The 25,976-nt window shown below is 59.6% G+C and overlaps 1 protein-coding gene across 4 annotated transcripts in view; it reads left to right on the top strand.

Annotated features, from left to right (window-relative positions):
* The window catches only part of PLXNA1 (plexin A1), a 110,786-nt gene that overhangs the window by 25,801 nt on the left and 59,009 nt on the right, over positions 1-25,976 (top strand). For all 4 annotated transcript variants that reach the window (XM_067003462.1, XM_067003461.1, XM_048069038.2 and 1 more), the window contains exons 4-8: positions 16,382-16,522; positions 18,908-19,008; positions 19,555-19,678; positions 21,818-21,971; positions 22,630-22,729. In XM_067003462.1, coding sequence (XP_066859563.1) covers positions 16,382-16,522; positions 18,908-19,008; positions 19,555-19,678; positions 21,818-21,971; positions 22,630-22,729 — 620 coding nt within the window. The remainder of the gene's footprint in view (positions 1-16,381; positions 16,523-18,907; positions 19,009-19,554; positions 19,679-21,817; positions 21,972-22,629; positions 22,730-25,976) is intronic.

Raw genomic sequence — 25,976 nt, 5'->3', positions numbered from 1 at the left:
GTATTTTGGATCGCTCTCCTACGTTGGTAAAATTACCAGACCTTGAACAAAGGGAAGGAAAAAAAACAAACCAACACACCAGTCTCTCTGACCTTGGAGCTGTTGGTTCACTCGTCTTCATTTCATCCCCTCAGCTGGGGGTGCGGGGCAGTTTTGCGTGCTATTTATAGGCCGCTGGGCTTGACGCTTTTCTTCACGAAGCGAAAGGTGGTCACCTTTGTTTCTGATACTGCAGAGAGGAGCTGCTCGAGGGAAAAGGAAGAATAAAGGAGAAATTTTTGCGGGTTCCCCATCGTGGCAAGGCTTTGCAGTCTGGAAAGCCCCAGCCCCGCGTGCAGATTTCCTTGGGTGAACGTGAGAGGGGTGGGTGCTGCGCGGAGGGGCGCGACCTGGCGCTCTGCAGAGCTGGGCACCACCGTCAGAGCCCGTACTGGATCCAGAGTGGTGAGGCTTTCCACGTCTGGCATGCTCGGCTGTGGGAGAAATACCGGGTTACCCTCATTCTTCCCCTCTCCGTCCTCCTGGGAAACAGGGGCTGCGTTCACCCCGCTGCCGGAGCCAGGAGTGCCATCACCTGCCCGCGCCCGCATCCCCCTCCTCCGGCCTCGTTTGTAATTGACAGACTCGTTGAAACAACAAATGTTGCCGTAATTTAATTTTCAGACAAACAATAGTCCGGGGACAATGTTAAATTCATGAAACTGGCTTAATGTGATGAAATTTAATGAAGCAATTTGTGTGCTATCCTGGGCGCCGGCGCTGTGCAGGCCCCTGGCTCCGCGCGGCTTCCCCCTGCTCTGCCGGCACCTCCGAGCATCCCCCGTGGCCGTGGGGGAGCGAGTGTGCCGGGACGGCTTCTTTTGGGGTATCGGGGATGTCCTGAGCGGTCCCTCTTTGGAGTGTGAGCCAGGGGAAGGGGGATCCAGTCGGTGCCATGCGGAGAGGGGAGAGGCCCTGCCCCTGCCCTGGCCGTGCCTCCTGGGGCGTTCACCGTGGGGCCGGTAACTTCTGGTGCAATGCTTCACAGGGAGAGCACGTTTTGGTTTTGGGATGGCAAAAGTGGTTTGTGAAGCGACCCAAGGAGGCGGTTTGGAGGTCGGAGAGCCCCGCTGCTTGCTCCGGAGGTGGGCTGGATTTGTGCCACCTCGCCGGAGCCCCTCGGCGCAAAAAGCCTCGGAGGCTTTGACCCTGCTCGTGTTTTTGGGGGAACCGGGGGTATGTTGGCTCCAAAATCCTCCTTGTGGGTCCTCGCAGCAGCAGCCCCGCTGCCACCTGAGCTCCCCCAAACTCGTGTCATGCGTGATGCTCTTCCCAAACAGGCCCTGAAGCTGAATTTGCACTGAAGGATGCTGCCAAATCCTTCTGAGGGTGGATTTTGTTCTCAGCAGGGGCACTCGCAGGCAAGCTTGTGGTCGGCAAAGCGCCTTGCAGTCCCGGGGGCTGCGGCTGCAGCAGGTCGTGTGCTGGGCGGCACGGCCTCCTTGGGGCTGGCTCAGTGCCTGGCTTCTCCTTGGCCTTCTGGTTTCCATCGGTGGCCGAAAACCTTCTAAAATCTTCTGAAATCCAGGCCCGTGTCTCAGCCCAGCAGCGTTTCCCTGCTCCTTGGGGTCAGTGTGCTGGGGTCTGGCTGGGCTCGCCACCTGGCCTCTCAGGGACGGTGCTGCGTGCGGTGGTGTTTCTTGAGAAATAAGCAAAGACCTTAAAAAAAAAAACAAATAAAACACCACAAACCCCCAAAACAAACAAAGCCGCACCTCGTCTGCGTGGCCTGTGCCAGCTACAGGGCTGTGGGGGTGATTTCCACCCGGCTCCTTGGATGGGAACTTCCCAAATTGAATTCTCTGTTTATTTCCCCAGGGTTTCTCCGTGTTACTCTCCCTCTCTTTCTGGTATGTTTATGAGCCTCAAGGGATCTGTTTTTACGCTCGACGTTTAAAATTAAAGACGTGTTTCTCTTCTAGCAGGTGAGATAAACACTCCATGTCTTAGCCGAGGGTTTCCTTCCTGCCTCTCCTTCCCCCTCTTAAATCTGAAAACTCGAAGGCTGCGAGCGAGTAAGCTGGGGAGCGAGCTGCCTGGGCTGGGAGAGCTGCATCGCCAGGCTCTCTGGTGTGGGATCTTTGGCTTCTTGGTCCTTCTGGTTTTAAAAGAGGGCAAAAATTGCTGCCTTGGGTGCAGGGACGGAGGGAATCGAGGCAAGCACCGAGGGAGGCATGCTTGGCCAAACTTGGGAAGAAAAATGTGGCTTGTCTGGGTGACGGAGAGCACGTGTGGGATGGTAACAGGGCTCGTCCGGTGCAGGAGGGCTCACTGAGGTGCAGGAACTCGGCTCCGTGTCAGACGCAGCGTTTCTGACCAGGATTTACCAAGAGAGAGAGACAACCCACGTCCCTGGGCACTTCATGGAGCTGCCACCACGCTCAGGGTGCCTCGAGCACATCCCCTTGCGCCTTGTCCTCTCTTCGGTCCCTGGATCCAGAGGTAGGGAGCATCGGTGTCCCACCAGCTCAGACGAGAGGTGGTGAGCCATGGAGGGGCTTCTCCGCCCCCCCTCCCACTGCAGTGCATCACCAAAATCCCATGCGTCGTTGCTCGGTGGCTCAGCTCCCTTTCCTTCTCCGCTGTTGTCCTTTTGAACCTTTCTGCCTGACATCTGCTCGCGCAGGCTGTTGAAACAAGACCTCTGCTCCATTTTGGAAATGGAAGCGATTAAAAAGCCTGCAGAGAGCTCTGCTCTGACACCGTATCCGCCCAGGTGCCGTTTGGTGCCTGCCTCCCGGGGACGGGAGCAGCTCCGCTCCTCCCCGCTCAGCTGCTCCTCACGCCAGTCCCACGCGCGCCGCGAGCCGAGCTGAAAGCATCAAAAATGGGTTTTTCCAGATGAGATTTGGTCCGTTCGTTGTAAAGTCAATGCTGTGGGTATGGGGTGCCTGGGGATAAGGTTTTGGGTGCCAGTCCAAACGTTGCCTCCCACGTCCCCGCCAGCACCGCAGCGAGCGGTGGCTCTCGCAGGACAAAGCTGTCAAGGCAAAAATGTTGTTCCTGACCCCCTCTCCTCCCTCTTTCTCTTTATGTTTGTGAGCAGGGAGAAGCAGAGCAAGAGAGGGAACGTTTTTTTCCTGGTCTGTGGGTTTCTGGAGATGTTTTTCATCAAGATGATGATAGTTGCATAGAGGCAGTTAATTGGGGGAAAAGCTGATGGCAATAAATGTCAAGAATGTTTCGGGGATGGTTTGGATGGAATACATTTTTAAAGCCTCCCAGCAAAAAAAAAATTGAAACCTTGGCCTATTTTGAGCCTTGCCAAGAGAAGAAACTTGAAAACTTGAGTTTTCACACGTGCGTGTGTGTGTGAGGGGTGTTTCAGTGCCTTTTCCCCCCCTCGGCCCATGCGAGTTAACCAAAAGCATGTGTTCTGCGGTGCGCGGCGGGGGCTGCGGAGCCGCGCAGGGGGCAGGCACACGAGTCCTGCAGGTCCTCGAGTTTTGGCAGAGCGATTTTTGGCGGAGCTCAGCTCCGTGCTGCCTGTCTCCGAGCGGGGCCGGGGTCAGCTCGCTCCTCTGGGTTTCTCCTCCCCGCGGCCTGCGGCTGGCGATGCCCGCAGCCGAAAGGCGGAGCGCGGCGTAAGGGTGTGTGGAGAGCTTTGATATCCACGGGCAGAAGGGGATACAGGAAAGAATTAATGCTTAAAGGTGATGGCAGCACCTCGGCTGCCTCTGACCTGTGCCGTGTCTGTGGTTCATGGCACGTGAGCTGCTCGCAGCCTGGCTGGGTCGTGGGCTCGACGGAGGGGGCAGGAGCAAGAGGAGGCTTGGGGAGGTTTGGCATGAAAAATGGTGATTTCTGGGAGAAAGGAACCACCCTAGGATTTCCTGGGGAGGATTTCTATCTCTGAAACTTGCCCGGGACGTTGCGGCAGTGTGAATCCATCTGGGAGCTGCGCTTACCCCCCCCCCGTGAAGCCCAGCCCTCTTGTTTTCTGCCCCCCAGGCGCTGCGGTACCTCCAGCCCCAGCTGCAGCAATCGGCGCTGGCGTGTTTTTCATAAAGGCTCTTAATCACGGGCAGGATGTTTCTGTTTATTCAAGAAACGAAATCACACAAACAACCCGCCCCCAATTTGGCTTTCGCGGAGCATCAGCTGCTTGACCCGGGCTCTGGGGCAGAGCCGGAGAAAATCCTCCCCTGGCCTTCCGCAGCCCGGCCGGGAGCGCTGGCCGCCGGGAGCACGCCTCCATGCCGCGGCCGTGCCCTGGAGAGGTGCCCGGCACCGGGGTGCTTCCTGCTCGTGATCAGTCGAGGGCCTGCAGCCAGGGCTGGCCGGTCCCTGGGGTTTGTGTTTGGCCCCCGTCAGCATCCCCCAGGAGGCTCGGGGACCTGGGCGGGGGCTGGTCCCCGTGAGCCGTGCCGACCCCAAGTTTTGGCCCCGTGCGAGCAGCGGTGCCGGCTCCGCTAACGAGAGCGTGATCGTTTTTTTGGCTGAGCTGGCTCCTGGCGAGGGCCGGAGGTGAGCTGGAGCCTGCCAGTTCATTCCTGGGCGCCGAGGCTGTGCGTCCTCGCGTTTGGGATCCTGAACAACAGCACCCCGGGGCGCTTGCCGTGCTCTGGTACCGTGACGTTGGCTTTTGCTTCGGGCCCCGTCCTTTGGGGCATTACGTGGAAGGAGCGCAGGAATGTGTCGGAGCGGACCGAAACCCGAACCTGACTTTTCTCCTGCCTGTTGCGCGCCTCGGTCCCGGCGCTGTCGTTTCCATGGCAAAGCAGCGGGCCCGAAACCCAGCGAGAGCGGAGCCCGCGCCGTGCCCCTCCGCGTTCGGAGGAGCGGAGTCCTCGGAGACGATGAGAATAATTAAACGGGCCGTTAACGAGAGCGGGGGGGGGAAATCAGCGGAGGAGCCGGAGAAGGGTCGGGGAGGGGGCGCGGGGAAGCGGGGCTGGTTTTTTTGGCAGGGAGCGGGTCACGTTGGCAGCCCGCTCGCCTCGCCTCCGCCGCGTTGTGAAGTTTTGGAGGTTGCTTGAAAAGTGTCTGGGGAGCGGTGGCGAGCCAAGCGGGCCGCGGGCCAGCTCTCAGCTAAACATGTTGTTGTGTAAAATTGCAGTCAATTAATTTAAGACCTGCCAATTCCAACTGCAGAGCGCTAGGAGGTTCTGTCAAGTCTTCAATGGGATGAAAAGGGGAGAGGGGGGATTCGTTTTCAGCGCTTGGAAGGGCAAAGAGCGATCCCCTGCCCGAGCGCTGCAAAATGCCACCTCCCCTCTGCGACTTTGGGTTTTGGAAAACTCGCTGCCACCGCCGTTAAAGGTCCTTCTGGTGCCTGCTGAGACCACGGGGACGGCCCCGAGGGGAGCGAGGAGGCAGTGGAGACCCCGCGGTGCCCGGTGCTGGGACCCCAGCGTGTTTGCGGGGCCCTTTATTAGGGCCGACTCGTTTCCTGGGCTTTGGGCAGCGTGCGGTTGCATGTGCATCTCTGAGCTGTTCTTTCCCCTCCCTTGTTGTTTTAGCGTTTTACAGCCCAGTGAAATCCCTGAAAAAGCGCAGCCCTGTGACCGCAGTCACGGGACCAGCGGGGCGAGCGGTCGGCTGCCGCGAGCAGCCTGGGGAAAGGCCGCTTGTGCTCGGGACTGCTGCCTCCGGCCCTTGGCTTGGTGCTCTCCTCGTGCTCCCCCGCTTTGTTTTTCCATCTCCACAAACCCTGCAGCTCGCGTGTACGTGGCTGTGTGTCTGTCCGTCCTCCTGCTGTCTCGGCCCCTGCTGGCACAGCTCCGTGCACCCAGGGCACCTTCTCTTGCTCTGATTCCCAACCAAAGGGTGCAGAGCCCGGGCTCCTCAGCCCCAGGGCTCGCTTTGCCCTCCGAAATAGACCCGTCCGTGACCCGGGCTGTGTCCTGGCACTGTGCTTTTCTGCACAAGGGCTCTGCTCCAGCTCCAGCATGCGAGAGGAGCAGCTCAGCGTCCCCATGGGACTGCGAGCTCGTGCTCCTCGGTGCTGCCAGCAGTGGGCCCGGGGATGTGTGTCTGCAGAGGTGGGCTCAGGGCCCAGCTTTTTGCCAGCTTTTGCCATTGCTTGTTCTGTGGTTTAAAAGCATGTAAAAGCACCCAGCAGCCGAGAAAGCCCATGGGGCCGGTGGGGAGCACTGGCCCTTGTGCTGGGGTGAGTGCCAAGCTGGCACCTTCAGCTCCGGGCCGGGCTGGCTGCTTGCTCTGTGCCACGGCACCTTCCTGGTCAGACCCTGGCTGCTGTAACCCGTCACGGCACGGCAGCGTGGCTCTGAAATGGTCTGGAGGGGTCGGGTGCAGCCCCGCTGTGTCCTGTCGCTGCTGTCTCCGCGCCCAGGAAGGGCTCGAGGGCAGCTGGAGGTGGGTTTTCCTTCGGAGCAACGAGCGGCACGCTCTTTGGGACTGACTTTTTGGGGTATTTTGAGGAGTTGTTTTTGCCTGATCCCGGACTCCACAAATCAGAGGTTCTGAAAGGGCCAGGATTGGCCCTTCAGGAGCAATAACAGAAGAATTACTGCATTGCATGGGCGTCTTTATGTGTTTTTTAAACCGTGCCTCCTAATTATAAATAATGGCTGTGATATGCGATATGATTATGATGAATGGTGATTCCGTATTCCGTGCGCATTAGCGGCTTTAACCTTGCCGAGGTAATTATGTCTCATTTCAAATTCTGATACTATTTATTTGAGGTAGGGGACTGGGAATTTAATTTCTACAGCTTTGTCTTTTAGTATTATTATTATTTGAAAAAGATACCTTTGCAAAATTGTTTTTTAATAATTCCCTCCAGCGGCGGCACAAGTTCATTAATATTTGAGGGGCCTGCGCGGAGCGGGTCTGGGGATGCTGCGGGAGGCAGAAGGGGTGCGGGGAGCTGTGTGTGACCCGCCAGCCACGGGGCCGTGTCCCTGCACACCCCCTTCTGCCCAAAGCCCTGCAGGATGTGGGTGCCCGTGTGGACCTGTGAGGTTCCCCTGACCCCCGTGCTGGGAGCTGGGTCTGGCTCCCAGGGCCCCCCCCCCAGGTTTTGGGGTCCGGGCAGGGCCCAGCCCTCATCCCGCCCCGTCCCTCCGACGGCACGTTTAATTAAAAATCAAATCAACCCAAAGATTGCGATGCACGTGATTCTTAATCAGTTTGAAGTCTCGGTGAGAATAAAGTAATTACGCTACCCGTTTGGTTACAGTAATTAAAACTTTAATTAACATCATTTCCCACCCCTTGGCCTCCCTCTCCAGTGCGGATACTCAGGCGTGCGCACCCTCGGGCCAGGCGAGGGTTGCTGCCAGGGCCCCATCTCGGCGGAAGGCACGCTTTTACTCAGGGATCGCTCATCCCATCACCGTCCCTGCTCCCTCCCTGCCCTCCTTGAAGCCCCCCAGAGGCGCCGAAGCCCCCTGCCCACCGTGGGTCACCGCTCCGTGAGCCCTTTCCACGGAGAACCCACTCCGTGGGCACGTTTGGGTGCCTGTCTCTGTGGACAGGCGGGAGGCGTGGGCACGGTGTGGGCTGCGGGTGGTGGCAGCGGGTAAGAGGGGCAGAGCACATTGCCATCAGCCCTTAGGGGCACCGAGGGCCGACAGCGCTCGGCGTTGGCACGTCTCTCGCCGGTGCCGAGCTGTCAGGTGCCAAGCTGCGCTCCTGGCGCCTCGATGCAGGCGGCTCCTTGGACATCGCGCCGGCGAGCTGCAGTGAGTGGCAGCCCCTGCTTGAGATCCCCTGGCAGCCGTCGCGGCTTCGGGGAGGACGGGGAGATGGTGGCAGGTGGTCCTCAAAGCTGTGCCGAGAATTTCACGGAGCGAGCGCACAAAGCGGCCCCAGCTGCGCGCCTGGCCCTCCTGCGTGCCGGCGGCTTGGCGAGGGGCTGCCCGGGCTCCTCCTGCAGCCCCTCGGCATCGTACAGGCGGGCAGGAGCCCAGCGTGTGCCTGTCTGTGGTGGTCACCTCCTGCCCGGCCCCGCTTCCCCGTGAGCCCCAAGAAGAAGGGAGCAGCGGAGGGAAGGGTTCCGCATCTGCACGAGCGCTGCGGAGAGAAAATCTGCGCTGCGTAAAACCTGAGCTTTTTAAACATCTCGAGCAATATCCTTAGGGAAAGCAATCTCTATATTTAAATCTGCTCAATCTCTCCTTCAAAATTGCTCCTATGCTCAGGCTGAAGAGCCTAATTTCCATCCTGTTTGCCAGCGGAGAGCCTGCTGCGGGAAGCGCTTTCCGTCGCTCCCGGGTTCGGCGGGGCGGGGAGCTGCGGCCCCGCGCCTTTTCCTTGGGGCTGCGGGGAAGGTGTGAGCCGGCGAGGGGCACGTGGGGCTGGGGATGCTGCCGGAGAGGCTCTCGTGTGGGAACCAAGCCCTGAAACGCAAACGAAATGTCAGCGGGGAGTTCAGCAAACACTAAACTCGGGGTGGGGAGAGCGAGAGGGGTCTGAGTGTGTGTCGGCGAGGGCTGGTTTTGAAGGAAGGTATTTGCACGTGCTCTCCTCCGCTCCCAGCCCGGAGCTGGGTTTAGCTGGGTGCTGTTATCAGGAGCACCTCGCGCGGGGCAGCGAGAGGTCGTCCTCCAGCCCTGGAGGTGTTTGTGGGGGCAGGTTCGTGGGGGAGCGCCGAGCCTGGAATTTCCATCTCGGGGTGTTGATAGCTGAGACGTTGATTTAAAAAGAGAAGGAAAAAAAAAAAGAAAGCGTGGTTTTAGCTTTTCTCCTCCCTCCTGATCCAATGGATTACTTTCTCACGAAGCACATTATGCAACATAAAATGTAGTCGTTGAGTTCATGAGACGTTCTGCGTGTCCAGTTCTGCTGCCTGGGCGAGGTATTTAATATTTGATGGTGTCGGTGTGCTGTGCGTTATTTAGACCCTGGCTGTTCAGTGCTTAGCAGCTTCTCCTGGCCACTCGGGTGTGATTTACCCGTTGGGATAAAACCCCGGGGCAGCCCGGGTCTGCGGTAACGAGGGGCTGTCTGCAGGCCGGGGGCAGCGCTGGCGTTAAATAGGGGAGGCTGGATGCGGTCGGCGTTGCCCTTCTCCCCGGGGTGGCTGTGAATGGCAGCGGGTTTATTCTGCGTTACACACATCTGCTGCGAGGTGTTACTGCAGCGGGCGGCTTTGGGGAAACGATGGCTGCTGGACGCGTGGCGGGAGCGCAGTGGTTTGGGAGCTGCTGAGATGAGGTTGTGCGGGGTTTTGGAGTTTGCGGGGTTGTGACGCCTGGATGCAGGGCTGTGGAGAGAAGCCCGATGTGTGAGTAAACCTGCCTGCGAGCCCAGGTGCCCAGCGCTGGGCTCTTCTCTGCAGCCTAAAGCCCGGCTCTGCCGGGGCGCTGCGAGGGGCAGTGGTCCCAGAGAAACGTCAGCGTGGGGCCGATTGCGCTCTGGGGATGTAAAAGTTTGGGCCCCGGCGCTGCTGTGGAGTTGTGTCTGCTCTAGAGATGGAGTTGTGTGTCTGCAGAGAGGAAAAAGAAAAAGGAAACGAAACTCGGGGGTGGCTGAAGCCAGCACAAGAGGGAGGCACTGCGCGCACCCCGCAGACCCCCGCGGCACCAGCCCGGAGCAGAGGTTTGGGCTGCAGCGTTCAGCTGGGGCGCGTTTGTCCCTGCGCTTCTGGGGAAGGGCTGGGAGCCTCTGGGATGGGGAATGTGGGGGTTGTGGAGCGCTGGGATGAGAAGAGCACTGGGCCCTGGTGTCGTGGCCAGCCCGGGGCTGGAGCTGCTGCTGCAGCCTGTCCCCAACCTGCTGGGGACACCCTGGGTACGGCCACCCCGGGACCATCCCTCCGCAGCCTCCCCTGCGTGGGCTTTTCCTGCCACCGAGCCCTCTGTTTGGTGAGATTGATGGCTCCTTCCGTGTCCTCAGGCAGCTTCTCTCATGCTGCTTTGTTGTTTTAGGGAGCAGGAAGGAAACAGCTATTTTCCTGGGGCCGCGAGGGGAGGGAGGATCAGCTGATCTCCGGCACGCTGCGGCTCTGGGAGCCTGGGCTTCCTCCCCACTGCGGCTCCTGGCAAAGCCCCGCTGCCTCCTCCCTGACTTTTTGGGCTCCCTGACAGCGGTCTGGAAAGGGATGAGCGCCCCGCGTCCTCCTCGGCTGTTGTAGGGCTGGTCCTCGCTCCTGAACAGGCCAGGGGTGGAGGGACGCGGTGGGTTAGCGTTGGTGTCGCCTTGCTCTGGTTGCTCGGGCAGGGAAGAAGGGCTTGTGCTGCCTCGCTGAGCTAAGGGGAAAATAAACAGAATTTGGGTCCGTATCCCCGGCACACAGGTATTTTGTGGCCACTGCTCGGCCAGGGACGGCCACGGCACGGCGGGGAGGGACGCCCCGTCCTCCGCCCGCCCTTTCCTCGGCAGCCCCGGGCAGAGGCCGCGCATCGATTCGCCTGTCGGGGCCCCCCCGCCGACCGAATCAGCCCTGAGCGATGCTGATTGGGAAATAATTGCAATAATAATAGAGATATTTTGCTCCCGAGGAACGAGACGATACAAGCTGGGCGCCGAGCCAGGAGAGTTTTGAAGGGCAAAGCTGAGAAATCAATGGCTCGAGACCGCCGGAGCAGCTGGCGGGCTGGGGGACGCGGGGGCTACCGGGGGGTGAGCAGCGAGGGTGCCTCGGTGCATCCTGTGCCAGGGCGAGCACGGGGCTCCCGGGGGGCTTTGCAGTTCTCGCCCCCCTCCGCTGCCTCCCTCAGTCCCTCCTTCACCCACGTTTGGCTCTGGTGAAGGCGCTGCCCCAGCCGATCCCCCACCAGACTGTGGCTGCGGCGCCGTGGCGCTGGGCACTTCTCTCCAACACTTCGGTTTTGCTCCAGAAAGGTGCAAACCATTTTGCTGACAGCTTTTTAGCTCCGTCAGAACCAGTGAAGCCGTGAGGTGGGCGTGCTTCTCCATCCCCGCTGCCGATGGAGCAGTTTTGACCGATGCAATCTGCCCGAGACAATTTGTGCGCGTGCGGGGCAGGGTCTGGCCGCTGTGGTGCCGGCTGAGGGACGGGGCAGGTTTGGGGAGGTTCACAGCCACCTCTCCCGGGGCAAAACCCGGAGCCTGCACGGAATTGCCACCCCGAGGCAGCAGAATTGCCAGCCCGTGGCCGAGGCGCCGTAGCAGCGTGCTTCGGAGCCGGTTCGATTGCCTGGTGTGGGTGCCGCTGGAATCGGGGGCTGTTAGGAGCTGTGATCTTGATTAAGTGTCTCCTTGTTTTTTGCTTTATTATACCAATATAATTAAAGTTCCAGTGTTCTCTGGCTCGCGGCAATGTAGGGCCTGGGACGAAAGCCTGGTTTGTGTTAATCTGTACAAATGGGTTTCGCTGAGTGGCAGCTCGTCGCCCCCGTCCCCTCGGTGCGCAGTCAGCGAGGAATCAGTGTCGTGGCCCCATGCAAGGGCTGGGTGTCGGTGTCAGGTCTGTGCCACCCGGTGAAACCTCCCCGAGCCTCTGCTCGTGGGCGGGGGGGGCACACGGCACCCCCAGCCTGTCCTCCTGCCACAGGGGTGCCGGGTCAGCCACCCAGGCTCCTGCTTTGGGATTATTTGTGGGGAGGGGACGCGTTCCTGCGCGGGGCAGCTGGCGGTGGCCGGGCTCCTCGGTGGTGCCGGCCGCCCGCCCGCGCCGCATAGCTGGGATTTTTTGGCTGGAAGCACTGCCACCCCGCAGCCGTCCGGGGCAGCACGTGTGGGGCCAAAAATGCATCTCCAAAATCCCTCCCTGCTGCCCGGCCGTGCCGGCGGTGCGGAGCAGCCTGGTGCTGAGCGTGCTGAGCCGTCTCAGTAAAGGTTTCCCCCACATGAACAGGAAAGCTGCATTTCCCCCGAGGCTGAGCGAAACCAGAGGCTTATCCTCGCTGGGTGCAAAGGTTTGGTAACCTGACACGTGCCCCAAGCAGCTCTCCCTGCTGCTGTCCCCCCCCGGCACGCTGGTGGCCCCCTCTCCAGCAGCACCCGGTGTCCCCAACCCCACCAACTGTGCCTCCCCCCCCCCTGCGGCAGCTGATGCCGCGGCCCCGCAGCTGCTCCTGCGTTTCTCGGGGTGGCTGAGCAGCCCCTGCACCTTCCCGGTGCAGGATGGAGCAGCTGATGCACGGACCCCGTTTTTAAAGCTCTCTCCCTCTTTTGGAAACCAGAGTGGGTGGCAGCTGCTGGCGCAGGGGAAGGCATGTGGAGGGGATGCAGGGGGGCCGGGCTCCCCCCGTGTGCCGCCTGCTGCCTCGGGGTGAGCCCAGGCCATGTGCAGGCTGTCCCCCCGTGGGGCTCGCTGTCCCCATGGGGCCCCCAGGCTGGATAAGGGATACTTTATGTCCTGCTCTGAGCTCGTCTGTGCGGTGTTTGGTGACGCTCCTGGCAGCTGTCACCTCCACCCTGGCGTGGCCGGGGCTGAGCAGGTCCTGCCTGGCCTCGGGGAGGTGTTGTGCATGGTGCAGAGACCCCACGGTGCAGGGACGCTGGCATCCTCCAGCATCTCCCCATCGCGTCCCGGGCAGAGCAGCCGCACGGGGCTGTTTGTGCAGGGCTCGCATCTCGCTGCCTCCTCCAGCAAGCGTCCGGAGCGCCGGGAGGGAAGGGGGAAGGCTTTGAAACGCGCTCCCGTACATAAGCCTTTCTTCGGCGACGCCTGTCAGTGCCGTGCGAGCCCCGTGGAACTGGAAAGGGTCCCCGTGAAAAGGCTGCGGAGTGTGTTTGAGGCAGATAAGTCCCTGCCTTTGAAGTGTGGCAGGCGGGCGAAAGCGCCCTCCTCTTGTAGCTGCTGCCAGCCACTGAGAATTAATCACAGCCGCGTGCAGATAAGAGCACAAAGCGGCGCGGAGCACTTCTCGTGCCAAGAGGAGGGGTCGGCGGGGTACCGCTCGGCGCCGGGGCTGGAAGCTCGGAGAGCCTGCGGTGGGAGGGCCCCGCTCAGGAGCTGCCTCTTCCCTGCGGGTGGAGGGCTCGCGAGTCGTCCCCACGCGGGGACGCGGGTGGCACCAGCTCGTCCCTGGGTCGCCACCGCCGTGCGCCCCGAGCGGGCGCTGCGGTCGTGCCGCCGTGCTTCGCCGCCCGCGTTGGGGCTCCTGCTGGTGCTCGTTAAATCCCAAAGCAGCTTTGGCATCTTCACGGCCGCTTTCCCTGCCCGGCTGCGCGTTCTCCCTCCCCACCTGGCGTTCCCGAGCTGCAGAGCCCCGTCCTGCGCCGCCGGCCCCTCCTGACCCGCTGCTAGCGCTGGGCGGCCGCCAGCCGGGGCTCGGCCGCTCGCAGCTGCTGCTCTTCATCCATCTCATCGCCCGTCTTTCCAAAACGTGGGCCAGGCAGACTCTCCTCTCCTCTCACCCACTGCCGGTGCCCGTAAGCACGCTGGGAGGTTTTCCCTGTCTCGTTTTGACAATGGTTGTGGCCACTCTCGGGGCGCATTTGCCCCGGAGGGCACCTTGCCCGGGGAGCGGATGCGCTGCCGCGGGCTGAGCTGTCCCTCTGCCACCGTGACTCCCCCGGGGCCTTTCGTTTCCTTGCCTCTTGGGCTGGTTTCAGGTCCCAGCCTGCGGTCTCGTGGAGTTGTGCAGGACAAGGGACAGGCCATGTGGGCTGGGAGGAGGAAAAGTGGAAACAGATGAGAAAGTTCAGGGCGTCGAAGCGCAGCACATTTGGCCTCCGGCGCGCGTTTCTTCTGCCCACAATTGAATTTTCGGCGGTGAGTACAAGGCAGCAACCTCATTCTCGTGGCGTCCTCCACCCTCGAGTGGCTTGTTCCATCCGTTGGTAGCATCTCATCGTGTCAGACCGTGCCAGGTCCGCGGGCCAGAGGCTCTTTGCTCACGCTGGATGGATGCGGGGTGGCCCTGGCAAAAGCGTTTGGGCACTCCAGCGGCGTGGTGGCGAAGGAGAGCTGAGCTTTGAGGTGGAGCTTCGGACTCGAGGCAGGAGCTGGGCTGGCCGCTGCTGCTGTCCCCGCACCTCTGCACGCCTTGTAGCCAGGTGGGGAGACCTTCTGGTTCCCCAAGCCAGCAGCTGTGTAGGGTCAGAGCTCCTCTTTTCCAGCTGAGACCACCCCTGGGAGCCCTCTCTGTGCCTTCCTGGGGACCTGCTCTTAAAATCTCTCCCCGTGCGGTGCCGCCCGGTGCAGCTTGCAGGGATGTTGGGCTGGTTCCGTGCCGCGTGGCCGTGGGGACGGTGTGCGCCCGTGTCCTGCAGGGCAGCCTCCAGCCCTGGTTTAAGACGGTTCCCCCAAGCAGCCAGCTTGTAATTTCTTGCCTCCAGTCTCCTCCAGGTGCTTAAGGAGACAGCAGCCCAACTCCGTGGGCTCTTCTTCCTTCTGTAGGGTGCCCCATTGCCACAGGGACTGGAAAAATCCCAGTCCGTGCCTCCTGCATCTCCATGTTGGTGGGGAGAGGCTGTGACCCCGCGGCTCCTTCCAGCCCCACGGGAAAGAAAAGCCCCATCCTGAAGCCTTCTCGCTGCCGGCTCGGCCGCAATCGCGTGAGGAAGCCGAGCTAGGACAGGAATCCGGAGTGAGAAATTAGCGCGGGTAATTATTAGTATTGGGTAATTATATCAGCGTCAGGATGAGGAGAAAGGTTAATAGATATGTATTTTTTTCCCTCGGTGGCTGTGTTTTCCCCTGGGTGGGAAGGGAAGCAGGGTGGGCAGGAAGGCACGTGCTTCCGAGGGGGCTGCTCTGATTAAAGCACATCCTCTCCCCCAGCCCCGCAGGTGGGCACGGCCGTGCGGGGAGGGCTGGGGAAGCCACCCTTGTGCCGGTAAGAGATGTCTCTGGGAAACTACCATGTTACGGCCCAAAGAACCCATGCCGACCCTTCCAAATCCCGTTTTCCTGCTCCCCAGCGCTGCAGCAGGTGCTGGAGGGGAGGATTCCCATGTGTGCGTGTGGGGTGGCCCCCAGGCCCCCTCCAGAGCACCCCGATGTGTTGGCCCCAGCCCTCTTGGACTACAGCCATTATTTTTAGGTCCTTCCTGGAGCCTCAAATTAACTGGAAGCGCATCATGTCTGTTGTTCTTTTAATACATCCCTTTCTCTTTCCCAGCACTGCGCAGCGCAATAACGTAATGGGGAAATTACCCCGCTAGTTAAAAATTACTGCCGGCGCAACATCCCCCCGTAGATCTATTTTAGGACCAGGGTAGAACTATATCGATTCCTCCGTGCCGCAGCTACGGCCTGTAAAAGGGCTGCAGAGGTGCGTTTGTCACCTTGCCATAGCACTCGCCCTCCGGAGAGCTGCCTCGGGCAGGGTTTTGTGGCGGGGAGGCTGAGAGCCGGGAGGGGGGTGACCCAAAAGGGGGGTGTGGGGAGGCAGGATTGGGCCCTGTCGGTAATGGGAAAATGCCCAGCGGGGTCCCGGTGAGGGGAACAGCAAGGACCGGGGGTTTTGGGTTGTGCCGAGGGCTCCAAAAAGTTGTGTCTGGCCCTGCGAGGCTGGCACCCGGGTCCCGAGGGGCGAGGGCAGCCCCTGAGCGCGCCGCCACGCTCCCTGGCTGCTCAGGGGTCTCTTTCTTAATTAAATACATTTGTTTTGTAAAACCGCCTAAAAATAATCCGGGGCTGGTGCGTGCAGGAGGCTGGCGGTGAATCAAAGGCGCCGCTCTAATTAAACGGGCCCCGGTTCGTTTGTGAGCCGCATACATTTCCATGCTAATCAGCCGCGCACCGGGATCCTGCTCTCCCGGCCCCGCAGCCTCGGATTGGGAACCGTGCAAACGCCGGCGTCTGGCCCTGCCGGGGGGCTGCGGGGTCGGGATCAAGGTGGGATGTGTTTTGGGAAGGTTGGGGGTCTCCGAAGCGGCAGAGCCTTGCCGGGGCTCGGCTCCTGCTCGGTGGGTGCCGCCGGCCCCGCGGTGCCTCCTAATGGGGTTAGTGCCAGTGCAGCGAGGAACCGGCCCGCTTGGGAAGCTGCTTAACGTGATTGTGAGCCCTAATGGGATCAGAGCCCCTGCCACGCTCCCGCTCGAGGAACAAAGGCGCTTTCTGAACCTCTGCTGACCCTCGGCTTCCTCAAGACCCTTTGGACTTCCCCAGCCACGAGCCTGAGCGTTTCCTTTGGTGGACGGGGAGATGTCAGCACTGGGTGTGAGCTGCTGTCCTTACGGCCACGGCAAGGCTGGGCTCCTCTGTGGGGGCGTTTTGGGGTGGGGAGAGCGGGGTGGTGGGGAGTTGGGTGTAGTCGTGTGCGGGGTGAGGACTTTGGATGTGTGTAAACATGGGAACGGCGGCGACATGCAAAAAGGAGAGAGCAGAACTGCTGCCACTGAGACCTCCTGGAGAGGGCTGAGATGTTTGTGGTCTGCGCTGCTTTGTGGTGGTGCGGTGGCCGTGGCTTGCCCCCAATACCCCTAAGGGGCTGCATTCCCTGTTTCTCCCCCTCGGGGTGGGTGTGAGGCATGCACGGGGCCGTGCTCACCCCCTCCGCTCTCCCCGCAGATCCTGGTGGACTTGCCGGCCGACAGGAAGCACCAGGCGCTGCAGTACGAGAACGTGGTGGCCCACGAGGGCAGCTCCATCCTGCGAGACCTGGTGCTGAGCCCCGACCGCCAGCACCTCTATGCCATGACTGAGAAGCAGGTAAGGGGAGGGGGCTGCAGCCCCTCGGCTCGCCGGACCCCGCAGCCCAGGTTGCAGCCTGCGCCTGTCCGGGGGATGTTTTGGGGCAGCTCCCTGGCGGGGATCCGGCCCTTTCAGGGGTCGGTGGCTGCCCACGAGGCACCCGGTGGGGCAAAGCAGCACGGACAAGGGTGCCCTGAGCCTGAGGCAGGTGAGCATGGAGCAGTGGGTGCTGTCCCTAAAGCCACCCCATTGCCACGTGCCCCTGTCCGTTCCCTGTGCGGGTGGCAGCCCCCAGACGCGTTGTGCATCTCTTCCCTGTGCTGCTTTCGCCCTGACGCCTGGTGCTGTGCTTCTCTCTCCGTCCTTTGGTGTCTCTCTTGGGGACAGACCCCACCAGCCCTGCCAGAAGGTTGCTCTCCTGCCGTTGCCTAATGGCTCGGCTCCCCAGGCTCTGGCCCCAGCTGCTGCCGAGCCGCCCGGTCACCTTTGTCCCCACGCCGCCTGGGGATGTGCAGCTCCTCCCTGCTCCCCTGTGCAAAAACACCGCCCGGAGGCACCAGATCCCAGACACTGCCCTGCTGCTCCTCTCCTCCCCGTGGTCTGTGCCCCAGGCACTCATCATTAGCAGCAGCTGCTTGAAATCCCCGTCCCCTGAGGACTGAGGGCTGCCCGACCCTTCCAGCGAGCTGCTGCAAGGGCTGTGTTCCCTGCTGCGAGGCCATAAACCTCCTCTGCTCCGTCCCTCCCTCCCCGAGCAGGGATTTGCAGGTTAGCAGAAGCTCCTTGCCCCGAGCAGCTTTTTCCCTTCTGGGGTCGCTGCTTTTGCACCTTGGGGCCGAGGGGACGTTGGCTGGAGCCAGCACAGCCGGCGTGCCCTCAAACCTCAGCGTGCACGCCTCCGTCCGTGCCTGTGCCACCCCAAATTCGCAGCCCTCCAGAGGTGCAAACCTGACCCAAATCAGGCACGGGCACACAACCGCTGTCCCGGCAGCACGGTCGGGGCTCGTGATGAGTTTTAGCTGGCTGTACGGGGGATCGCGTGATCCCAGGCTCGCCGGAGAGCTTGCTGCTCCGAGTTAATCCATCAAAGGGCTGCCAGGCGCCGGGGCGGGGGAAGCAGGATCCTGCTGCGTCAGGGCTTTGTGCCGAGCGGCGGTGGCAGGTTTGGGAGGCGTGGGGCCGGGCTGGCTGGGCGCTCACAGCCTCGCCACGCTCTGGTCCTGTCTCCTTCCCACACGCTGCCTGGGTGGCGGAGGAAGAGGAGGAGGAGGGAGCTGAGACCAACACTGGCAGCTCCATGCTTGTTCTTCAAGGAGCAGGGGACCCAAGGGGCTGTTTTTGAGGTCCCATCACCAACCTGTGCCGGTGGCCCGGTTCCCCAGCCCTTCTTTTTGGGCAGCCTTGCTGCAGGCAGCGCTGTTCTTGCCCAGGAAATGCTGGGGACATCCGGGTGGCCGTGAGTCCCATCAGCTCCCTGCCTGCCTGCCCAGAGAGGGGCACACGGGTGGGACGGAGCTGGAACACGGCAGGTCTCCTGGCCGCTCGCCCGCAGGGTTGGAAGGGAGGAGGATGCTGGAGAGCGGCCTCGCGTTCGTCTAGACAGCCCCGCGGGGACAGCGGAGCCTTTCCCCTCCTCCTCCCAGTTCCTGTCTCTGGTTTCTGCTGTGCTGCAGGAAACCTGAGGCTTTGCAGGTGAGGCAGAGAGGGGATTTGGGCTCCAGAATTTGAGGCTAGGGCAGTGCCAGGCCACGTCACGCTGAGCCCATCCCCTGGCCTGGCAGGACGGAGGAGGGGTCCCTGGCTGAGACCGTGCCCCTTTTCTCGGGTGGCAGAGGTTGTTTTAGGAATGCTACCGAGCGAGTCCTGCCCCACGGGAACAGCGGGGAAACCGAGGCACAGAAATGGTGCGGGCAGCTTCCCGAGCCCCTGCCCCATCCCCCTGCTTCTCCTCCCTGCTCCTTAATAAAAGCCGCTCTTTTCCCTACGACAGCGTGGCGTTATCAGAGTGCTGCTGGAAAGTAATTAAATGAACAGTTGTAACAGAGCTCGAAGGGCTCGGAGAACGAGGGGGTTTTAATCAAATGTGGAGGAGCAATTAATAAAGGAGCCGTAACCCTTTTGGAGCGGGGCTGCCAGCCACGGGGGTGTGCAGGAGGAGCTGGGAGCTGGGGCTGAGCCGTTCCCTAAACTCTGCAAAGAAAGGTTTCTCCGTCTGGGCCAGCCAGGAGATGTTGTCCATGCAGAGCTCCCAAACTCAGCGGTGTGATGTCCAAGCCTTTCCCTGCTTGGATCTGCGCCCCGTTGAGCCCGGCGAGCAGGAGGGATGCCGGGCAGTGTCACCCCTTGCTGTCCCTGCTGTGCCCAGCAGCCCGTCCCCTGCTTCACTCCCTGCTTTGCCCGCAGGTGACGCGGGTGCCGGTGGAGAGCTGCGAGCAGTACGAGAGCTGCGAGCTGTGCCTGGGCTCCCGGGACCCCCACTGCGGCTGGTGCGTCCTGCACAACATGTGAGTACCTCAGGCCGGTCCCACAGCCCCAGAGATTTGTAAACCGTGTCCAGCACCACCACTAGCCCGGTCCTCGCACCCAGCCGTGGGGTCTGGAGCCCCCCGAGGGGCTTCTTACGGCTGTGCCAGCTCCTCGCCTCCTCCCACTTCAGCCGGCACCGTATGGCGCACGCACGGTTTGCTCTCCCTCTCCGTTTTGCCTGCTGTCTAATTAAAACGCCTCCCGTAATGAAATAATATTGCGGAAAGCACGAAGAGCAGCGGGAGGGAGTTGTTTGCTCTGTGAGGACAGGCGAGGCGCCCGGGGTGGGAGGTGATGGAGCGTCGCGGGCTCTGAACGTGCGCGCTGGGCACGGCGGCTGCGGGGCGAGATGCGAGGGGTGTGAGCACGGCCGTGCGGGGCGGGGGTGCTGGCACGAGGGGAAAACTGAGCTCCTAGCCCTACCTTGAGCATTCGAGGTCCCTAGCCGGACACGACGTCCCGCAGCAGGGTGTCTCACAGCCTGTTCGTTGTCTGCTCACCGCCGCGTTTCGTCCCCCCCGCAGATGCTCGCGCAAGGACCGGTGCGAGCGGGCGGACGAGCCGCAGCGCTTCGCCTCCGACCTGCGGCAGTGCGTGCAGCTCACCGTCCAGCCCAAGAACATCTCGGTCACCATGTCGGAGGTCCCGGTAAGCACCCCTGCTGCCCAGGCAGCTGCCGAACCGGGCGGGCAGCAATTAAAATAAATAACGAGGGTACAACAAAGAGGGAGGAAAGGGAAGAGAGGTCTGATACAAATAAAGTGGAGCAAAGTGCAGGGGATTGATGAGGGCTGGCCTATTGCTGGATGGAGGTAATAGAGCAGCTGATTATTATTCAGAAAAGACATAGCGGAGCAATAAATATTTCTCCGTAATATAAATAACAACATCACAAGTGCCATGTGTAGGCCAGGGATCCATCTAGCTCGATATCCTGTCTCTGACAGCGGCCAGTAGTGGATATTTTGGGATGAGGCTTAGATGCACAGACCTGTCTATGCAGAGAGGATGATGTGCTTCCACCAAGTATTTTCCAGGCCATTAGCACTGTAAAGAGAATGCGAAACAGCGTATACTAGCAATAAACTCTCAAAAACTGCCAGGTCTGGATGTCTGGCACTCAGGAGTCCTGAAGGAGATGGCCAGAGCATTCCTTGGCTTGCAGAAGTGGCTTTGCAATAAATAAAGTCCAGGCAAGAAAGGAGGTGCTTGTTTTCCTGCCCAGATGCAGAAAGGGCACAGGGGATGGCCAAATGGTTACAGTTGGCTTGATTTGACACTGGGTCGAGGAAAAACTAGTGGAAAAAAACGATGCAAGATACAAGTGATAAAGAATCAAAGATGGGAATGTAATTAATGCCAGTCCATGTGGTTTTCTGTCAAACAAACCACATTTTGTGCTTTGATGAAATTACGACTCGAATTAGAAGAGGGACTGCGGGGATGTGATGTCTTTAGCCTTCTACAAGGCGTTTGACTCGGTACAACACAACATCCTGATTAAAAATTAGCATTATGCAATATTGATAAAGCACGTGTTAAGTGGATTAAGAACTGGCTCCGTGACAGATCTCCGAGTCGCTGTCAGAGGGGAATTGTCACTGAGCGGCAACGTTCTGCAAGCGCTTCTGCGGGGATCGGAGGGCGGCTCGGCCGCCCTTCGCGCTGTCGTTGGGAACGTGGAAATAAACGTGGGGGCGCTGCTGGTGAGATCCACAGGGGACACGAGGGGTGCCGCGCTACGTGGCGCCGGGGATGCGATCCCCACGCCGAGCTGTGGGGTTGGAGCGGGGCTGGTGTAGCAGAGGGAGTGGGTTTGGTGCCGATACCTCAAAACCAGAGTGAGACCTCGAGGAGGAAGGTCGGCTTTCGAGAGGTGTCCTGGAAAGCGGTGCCTTTGGACGGGATCCCGGGGCCGCGCGGTGTCCTCGGTGCGCTGCTGTGTCAGGAAGGGCTCCCGGGGGCAGGCTGCGAGCCGGGAGGGGTTTTGAGCTCGTCGCTTTTCAGCTCTCTGTGGTTATTTCTGTGCCTGCCGGCTGGGCGCGACGCGGGGGTCCGGTGTGATCGACACCAGGACGCGGCACTCGGGCCGGAGTGAGTGTTTGAAGGAGCAGGCTGAACCCTTTGGTAAACATCATGTAAATGAGCTGGAGGCTGGCGAAAATGCCTTCCAGTGCGAGGCTTCCAGAGCTCAATCTGCTTAGCTTATCAAAAAGAAGATTAAGAGGTGACTTGATTACAGAGTATAAGTGCCTTTACAAGGAGCAAATATCAGGGACTAAAGGGCTTTTTAATCTATCAAGGAAAGGCATAACAAGAACTAATGGCTGGAAGCTGAGAAAAATTCAAATGAGAAATAAGGCGAGCGTTTTGTAAAGCGAGAACTGCTGACCCCGGCGATGAATTTGCAAAGGAAGAGGTGGATTCCTCCCCTCTTGATGTCTGCAGAAGTGGATGCCTTTCTCTGAAATATGCTTTAGCCAAACACTGGGCTTGGTCTCTGTAGGGAGGTGAGGCGTGATGGTTTGTGGTGCAGGAGAGGGCAGAGGATGTCAGGCTGTGATTCGTTCCCTCTTTAACCCATTTAATTCTGTGCTCTTGGCTTGCCTGGGGAGGTCCTGGAGGTGGGTGGTGCTTGCCTGGGGCAGGTCTCCCCAGCACGTGTGGCTGAGGGAGGTGGGATCGCACCCCCGTGGTCTTTTCCGTTGGCTGGGTTTGCTCATCGCAGCCACAAAGGAGTCCTTTTGGTAGTTTCCTGGGGCAATGCTTCGCCTTCTCTCTCCCCAGCTGGTCCTGCAGGCCTGGAACGTCCCAGACCTCTCGGCAGGAGTCAACTGCTCCTTCGAAGACTTCACCGAGTCCGAGAGCCGCATCGAGGACGGGAGGATCTACTGCAGCTCTCCCTCTGCCAAGGACGTCATCCCCATCACCAGGGGCCGCGGTGAGCTCGGCTCTCTTGGGCGTGGGGTTGGAAGAAAGCCCAGGGCCAACCTTGTCCTGGCGGCTGCCCCGTAGCCAGGCACCGAGGAGGGCAGCCCTCCCGTGACAGTGATCCCCGGGGTCCGAGCAGGATTCTTGGGGTGTAGGAGGAAAAGGACTTCGCTGCTTCTTGAGGAGCGGTGTTGTCCTTGAGCTCCTCGCTCTCTTCCAAGCCATGGCACAGCTACATGCTGGCACTACAATGGTTCGTGCAGCAGTCCTGCTAATTATGGGGCACCCTGGCCTCGTTCCCCAGCTGTGGGCCATTTCTGGGCAGAGGTACTGCACATATCCACAGACTTTAGGATGCTGATGCCCCCTAAACTGTTAAGTTCCCCTCCAGCACCACTGGCGTACTTCAGGACAGCTGCCTCCATGCTGACGGCTGCAGTTCGCTGGAGGGGCTTGGTGCTGTGCCTGTCCCTTGCTGACCCGTTTGGTGGCTGGGTGGGTGGGGGTGGGCACCCTCCTCGTATTTCCAGATCTGGAGGTTTTGTTAGTTGACTGGGATGAGCGGAGTTGTTGCCCAGATCCTTCCAGCCCATCACAAGCCTTGGGCTGAATGCTCGGCTGCGCACCGTGTCCTTTCTGATGCCCTTCTCTGCCTTGCTCTCTCCCAGGGGACAAGCGCGTGGTGAAGCTCTACCTGAAATCTAAAGAGACGGGGAAGAAATTTGCCTCTGTGGATTTTGTGTTCTACAACTGCAGCGTCCATCAGTCGTAAGTGACCTGGGCTTCGTGAGTGTGCTCTGGGGACAGATTGGCTGGACAGCGTGAGCCTTGGGCAGAGGGAGACCTCGGTTTGTGGGTGCTGATGCTGCAAGAAGAAAGGAGAGTGGAGTGTGGCGGTACTGGCAGTGAGGAACCTCCTCCTCCTGCCCTTGTAAGCTGGGACAGTGACCAGAGGGCCCACAGCTGGTTTGGGCATGTGGGAACACGCAGCATCAGGGCCTGAACCTCGCTTAAGAGCAGGGCTTTCAGTTCGAAAAAGCGAATTTACTGCATTGCAGGCTGTAGCAGTCCATGTGACTGCAAATGCCAAGCGTCTTGTTATCCCTGGAAACAGTTAACAGGGGCGACTTGGCTATGCAGAAGGAGAGCCCGTGTTCTCCTCCGAGGGTACCTGCTTCCAGCCATGTGGAGAGGGAGCTGGGAAGTCCCAGCAGCGCCGCGTGGAACCTGCTGCGTGTCGTGGGGCCTTTACCCGAGGATTGCCTCGCTGGAAGCGATTGTGAATCTGCTTTCTCGTCAGGCTGCCTTGAAACCTACTTCAAGTACGGGTTTTTAGGCGGTCTGAGATGTGCACGGGATAAAACAGGAGGTGTGGATTATTGACGTGCTGTCTAAGCACGGTGGCTGAAGTCTCTAGGAGCGAGCTGCTGATGAGGAGCTGTGGGCAGCGTGCTCGGGGAGAGGGCTGCGCCGGGGAACGCTAGAAAAGATGCTGGGATGTGTTCGGGCAAAGGATTTGGAGCTGGAGAATGCGAGCAATTTCCTTCTGCCAGCAAACTCCCACGGATGGTGGCACTCGGGCTGATCAGTAATTATAGATAAGCAAATGCGGAGTGATCTCTTTGGGACAGCTTTTTGCCGAGGATCTAGCCTGGCTTAGGAGGTTGTGTTCGGCGAGCGAGCTGTGGTTCCCACGTGGATCAGGGGAAGGCAGGTGAGATGCGGGCACCCCAGCCGGGTGCGTGCAGGGAGGCCTGCCTCCGAAAGGCCCAGGGACATCGAGGTGAGAAAGCAAAATGAAGCTGTCGCCACTCCACTGGGACCCTGCAAGCCTTGTGCATCGCAGCCCCTGGGTTTCTGCCCTGCCTGCGCCGGTGCAAGCAGCAGGATTTTCTCCAGGGAGCGCTGCGGCGGCGAGGAGGGGGAGCGAGGGAGGAGGGAGTTTGCAAACTTGACTTTCGCACTCACCTTGCCTCCCGAGCTGAGCTTTGTCTCCCTTCACGTTGTGTGGTTTCAATAACATGAGCTCAGCTTTGGCTCAGGGTGGCTGCATGTCATTATTTTGCAAATCAGGAAGCAGATGCGACTTTTATTTTTCTAAACGATAGAAACGAGACTTTTAAGTACGAGGAGGATGGGATTAGCCCAACGAGGGCCACAGCGTTTTAGTCCAGCGGGAAGGGCTGGGGAGGGAATTGGCATTTTATTTTATGTGCCTGACATAGGAGCAAAAAACCAACCCCCCTCTTCCCCAACAAACCTACAACAAAGAGCCCTGACTGATTTATTACCGCGTTGATGTTTAATTTTGGATGCATTATTTAAAAAGGCTAATTATGGATGCATTAATATTTATGGGCTCCGGTTGGAGCTGATAGAAAAGTCCACGTTCTAGGCTGGTGAACATTATTATTATTTTCTTTACGTCAAGAATTTTAGGGTTTGGAGGCAGTTTTAACTATGTGACCTGCAGTCGAATCATACCCAAAGAACACGACAATCTCGAGGGTGATGCAATACTTTTAAATACCATTTGCAGACAGGCGTCTTTAATGGATCTCTTTGGAGTTAATAGCCTTTCAGATCCAGGTTTCATATTTTGCGGAGGAAAATCTATAAGTCAGCCTGATAAATTCTGTATTAGGAACAATGTGCTTTTCCACGAGGCTAATGTTTTTCCTGTGGAGTTCTCTGATGACCGTGCATTATGTTTTTGTTTTACATTCGGGCAGCTTTGCTTGGGTTGGGAGCCAGAGGCCCGCACGTCAAAATCATTCCTCAGCTGAGGATGAAGTGTTTAGGTGAGATTTTCAAACTGCTGGGGAAAGATAGAGGAATTGCAAGGCAGCTCTTCTGCTGGTGTAAGCCGGAGCAGCTCCTGGGGAGCTGATGCTCCTCCACCTGTGTGGCTTTGGGTCTGACCCCTACGGTTTTCAGCAAATGCCTGTAAAGGCATCTGCAAAATGCACACTGCCTTTTGGTGGCTGCGGGTCGGATGCTGTGCAAGCATCCCAGGTCTCTGCTCCTTACAGCCTCGCACGACTCTCTCCCCGTGCGTTTCCAAGGCAGAAGGTCCTGAGGGTTTGTTCCAGGCTCCTTCCCGCAACTCGCAGTGCCTTTCAGGCTTTCATCAGGTGCCTCTTCTTTCTCTGATTTTCCCTTTCTAACACCTGCAGCCTGAAATTCTTAGTACAGACTCAGATGCTCGGGATAGCTCTTGTTTTGGGTTGCCTGATTGATATGCCTTGTGGTTTTCAGGGAGCGAGCAGGCGCCGTGCCCCTTTACAGGACGCTTCCAGCTGGCTGCTTGCAACAAGGGATCCCTTTGGCACCAGCCTCTTCAGCAGGGAGGTGATGCCGTGACTTCGGACTGTTTTCAGTCCCCTTTTTCTGGGAGCTGGGCTGATGTGGGCGATCCCCAGGTGACGCAGAAAGGGTGTAAATCACAACAAATGGTGTAACAACACGGAGAGGGGTGTGCTGGGGGTACCAGGCGCTGCACCAGGGCTGCTCCAGCTCCTCCTGCAGAAAAGCCCCGCAGCAGGGCCGCGTCCTAGCTCTGCTGGATTCGAGGGGAGAGCGAGGAGGCAGAGCATGTTGTGATTGAGAAATGAGCAAGGTTTGTTTGTGATGAAAACAAATCGTTTCCTGTTAAGAGCGACGAGGACAAGGCCTGCGCCCGGCTCCTGCCGCAGCCTGCGAGGAGGCGGAGATGCAGCCAAGGAGGCAGGTGGGGGTTTGTCTCACTGAGCCTTTCTTTGGAGGCAGGGCATCTCACAGCAGGCAGGAATTTCAGCAGGCTTTTGAGGCCACAAGGTGTTTGAGGATGGGTAAAACTATCGTATGATGAGGCAGGGAGGGATCTGGTCGCAAACACTGGTTGCTTCATGCACAGGGGGTGTGCATGGGTCAGGGGCATTGGCTGATTGGGGTCAGACGCTCCTGAATTCCTCAGCAGGGGGATTTTTGCTAAAGGTTGGCGGGACGATGTGGAGAGTGCTGGATCTGCACCAAG

Source organism: Anser cygnoides, chromosome 10 (assembly GCF_040182565.1).
Source record: "Anser cygnoides isolate HZ-2024a breed goose chromosome 10, Taihu_goose_T2T_genome, whole genome shotgun sequence".
NCBI lineage: Eukaryota > Metazoa > Chordata > Aves > Anseriformes > Anatidae > Anser > Anser cygnoides.
The sequence above is the reverse complement of the archived record's forward strand: the minus strand, read 5'-3'. Positions and strand labels throughout refer to the sequence as shown.